This window comes from Martes martes, assembly GCF_963455335.1.
Source record: "Martes martes genome assembly, chromosome: 5".
Lineage (NCBI taxonomy): Eukaryota > Metazoa > Chordata > Mammalia > Carnivora > Mustelidae > Martes > Martes martes.
In genome coordinates, this window is record NC_137892.1 from 10,290,846 (window position 1) to 10,295,047 (window position 4,202).

Sequence of the window (4,202 nt, forward strand, 5' to 3'; positions counted from 1 at the left end):
CTTCCTGATTCAGTTTTGGAAGCTTACATGTCTCCAGGATTGCATCCATTTTGTCTAGGTTGCTGAACTTACTGACATATAACTGCTGATAATAATTTCTGATGATTGTCTCTATTTCCTTGGTGTTAGTTGTGATCTCTCCCTTTTCATTCATAATTTTATTAATTTGGGCCTTCTCTTTTTTCTTTTGGATTAGTTTGGCTAATGGTTTATTGATCTTATTGATTCTTTCAAAAAACCAGCTTCTAGTTCTGTTGATGCGTTCTTCTTTATCTCTAGTTTCTATCTCATTGGTCTCTGCTCTAATCTTGATTATTTACCTTCTTGTGTGTGGGATTGGCTTAATTTGCTGTTGGTTCTCCAGTTCTTTAAGTTGTAAAGAGAGCTGGTGTATTCTGGATTTTTTTGCTTATGTCCTAATGTTTGATTCCTATATCCCAAATCCATATCATTTCTAACTTAGGCCACTCTGGATGACATGTCACTCCCTCCCTACATCATCAAACTGTTCCTCTTCCCTGTCTTCCATCCTCTCAACATAGTTACATTCCACTTTATGCTTGAGGACATGCAATGATGACATTCTACCATCTTCTAGATTTTATAGTTTGCATATAAAAGATATAACAATATTGTGAAATATGATGCTATTTGATATGGTTCATCTCGTATATTTCTTCTCATATTACCATAATTTCTCTTAAGAATATTTTAGCATATTTATCTAGCCGATACTGGAGTTATCAAAAAATTTTAAGAATATACTTAGTATTTTCAAGAAAATACTATTTAATAAACTATTTCTTGTTTATTTTTCTGTTTTCCTTGCATCCACTTTGAACATTGCAACTCATATAATGGTTCTGAAAAAAAAAGGTTTTAATAATAATATTCACCTCAAAATAAATAAATATTTTGCCAAAAATAAATCAATGCCATATGGATTTATAAGAATACCTATAATTATATGATGGGTCATTTTACATTATTCCTCTCATTCTCTTAAATTTAAACTTCTGTGTTTGGGTGCTGCTTTTTGTAGCTTTTCATCAATTTATCTTTTGAAACTTTCATTAAATTTGTCATATTAATTACTATTCTTTATTTACCATTAGTGGTTTTTTTTTTAATTTGGCACTTTATTTTATATAATACATGACATTTTTGCTTCAGATTTAAAAACTTCTCATATTTGTCTGAAGACATCAGCTTTTTTGTAAAGGTTTCTTACTTTTATCTCAGTCATTTTTTTAATGTGTATTTTTTAATTAATTTATTTATTTTAATGAACATATAATGTATTTTTATCCCCAGGAGTACAGGTCTATGAATCGCCAGGTTTACACATTTCACAGCACTCATTATATCACATACCGTCCCCAATGTCCATATCCCCACCACCCTCTCCCATCCCCCGTCCCCCCCAACAACCCTCAGTCTGTTTTTTGAGATTGAGTCTTTTATGGTTTTATCTCAGTCATTTTTAACTCAATGTGTGTGTATTTGTGTGTGTGTGTGTGTGTGTGTGTGTGTGTGTGTGTGTGTGTGTGTATGCACTTGTGTGTATATCTCTCTTTCCCATAAAGATTTCTTCAACAGTCTGATGGTTTTGGTCCTAGAAAAGTATGAGACTAAAGCACTACAATTTTTTCTGGGCATAACATGCTGGGCTTTTCTCACTAACAGTATGTCTTCTGGAGAAGATTCCCCCCACTCATTACCACCTAGACATTCTCAAAATGTAATTTCTCCTCCTTTTAAATGTCAATCCTTAAAATTTCTTCACCCAAAATGTTCTTAACATTTTTATCTCTAATCCTCTCTCTGTTCTCATCCCAACTTTATTTAAATTCATACAGGTTTACTTCTTTATTATTAGTTGAATTTTATAACGGGGGTAATACTTCTTTGGGTTAAACTCTCACACTTATCTAGAAATGGAAAGAGTTTTAAAACAAAAAAACAGGAGGGAAAAAGGAATGAGTAAAGAAAAGTGAAATAATGCAATGCATGATTTTATATAGCTATTGAGAAGCAGATAGAACACATCTTTTTAGAAAATTTGAACTGTCATGGAAGCTACAAAAAATTGGAAAGGAATTTCACAATGCAAGGGTTTCTTTAAATTAGATCATTTAAATTTTGAAAGATAGAGAAGAAGAAATCAGGTTTATATAAATTATATTTGACAATAGTTATTCATTGTAGATTTCTGGGAAAATAGATGGAGATAATTATGGTTAAGATCTAAAAATTGTGATTTGACAAGTTTTTTTGGGGGGGGAAATTAGAAAAAAAAAAGAGTATATTCTGCAGCATGACTTGACAGGCTACTTTACTTTTGGAAATATTGGGGCTTAATCATAAAAGAAAAAAGTCATTGCCTAAGGATCATAAAATGTATTCGAGTATGGGTCTGTAATATACACATTTATGTTGATTTACAGTGCATACATAAAAAGAGTAAGTTCTGGTGGTATAAATTTACATAGAAAAATAAAAATATGTGCATCTTAATAAAGTCATTACAGAAATATATTATTATTACAAATTTACAATTTCTATGAAATATTTTGTAGACAAATGTATGCCTCATCAAGATTTTATCTATGAGGCAAAAACTGACAAGTTTGTTTTCTCAACATATGTGTTAATTTTTTTTAAGATCTGTAAGTTTTCCTGAATAAATCATGGTAGAACTAAAATAACGAATTAATAAGAGATTATCTTTCTGTGCTTAATATGTATCTCTCTTTAGGGAAAACTAAATTAATGTCCTATGGAAACTATTAACCAAACATCAACTGATTTCTTCTTATTGGGGTTATTCACACCATCAAGAATTGGCCTGATTTTCTTCATTCTCAGTTTTCTCATTTTCCTAATGGCTCTGTTTGGCAACCTGTCCATGATCATCCTCATCCTCCTGGACACCCATCTCCACACACCCATGTATTTTCTACTTAGTCAACTCTCCCTGATGGACCTGAGCTTCATCTCCACCATTGTCCCCAAGATGGCTTCTGATTACCTCTCTGGAAATAAATCTATTTCTTTCATTGGGTGTGGAATTCAGAGCTTCTTCTTCATCACTTTAGCTAGTGCAGAAGGATTAATATTGGCCTCTATGGCCTATGATCGTTACATGGCAATTTGTTTTCCTCTCCATTATCCCATTCGCATGAACAAAAGAGTATGTGTGTTGATGATAACAGGATCTTGGATCATGGGCTCAATCAACTCCTGTGCCCACACTGTGTATGCACTCCATATACCCTACTGTCGATCCAGAACCATCAATCATTTCTTCTGTGATGTCCCTGCCATGTTGACGCTGGCCTGCATGGACACCTGGGTCTATGAATACACAGTGTTTGTGAGCACCACACTCTTCCTTGCATTTCCTTTTATTGGCATTGCATGTTCCTATGGCCGGGTTCTCCTTGCCATCTGCCGTATGCGGTCAACAGAAGGGAGAAAGAAGGCCTATTCGACCTGCAGTACCCACCTCACTGTGGTGACTTTTTACTATGCACCCTTTGTTTACACTTACCTACGCCCAAGATCCTTCCGATCACCCACAGAGGACAAGGTCCTGGCCGTCTTCTATACCATCCTGACCCCAATGCTCAACCCCATAATCTACAGCCTGAGAAACAAGGAGGTTATGGGGGCCCTGAAAAGAGTGATTCTGAGGTTCTGCTATGTAAAAATATAACAAAGTTCTCACTAGTTCTGTTGCTTAGAAGTACATTAATTTCACCTTGTATACTCCTTAAGAGCAATGCCATTCCAGGATTGAATACACGGATTGATTTAACCTAGAACACTAAAATAATTGATATTTAGCAAAATAATGACACATCTCAAACACTCCTTTTGTTTCCTATCTGGTAATTTGTCAATAAATGTAAAGAGCATATATCTTCCCTTAACTTGTGTGTAAAAAGATTTTATTAGTACATTGAAATGACATTGGAAGTAGTACAACTTGATGGTATTATTGATTATAATAGTTCTAATATACTTAGTATATCTTCCAAGTGGCTAAAATAAAGACAATGGAACAAGAAATATTATAACATATATAAATATATAAGTTTAATTTCAAATAAAGTTTACCCTTGACTAGTGAATATTGATTCTTTCTTTCCTGATTTTCAGGGGAAGTGATAAAACAATTAGCCAAAGTCCTCTGCATG

General features: G+C 33.7%; 1 protein-coding gene across 1 annotated transcript; it reads left to right on the forward strand.

Annotated features, from left to right (window-relative positions):
* Positions 1 to 2,779: 2,779 nt before the first annotated feature.
* Positions 2,780 to 3,718, forward strand: LOC308343874 (olfactory receptor 2L8-like; the record flags this gene model as incomplete). The annotated part of the gene is made up of 1 exon (XM_080805083.1): positions 2,780 to 3,718. One exon carries the CDS (start codon positions 2,780 to 2,782, stop codon positions 3,716 to 3,718), a length of 939 nt encoding a protein of 312 aa, XP_080661209.1.
* Between the last annotated feature and the right edge of the window lie 484 nt (positions 3,719 to 4,202).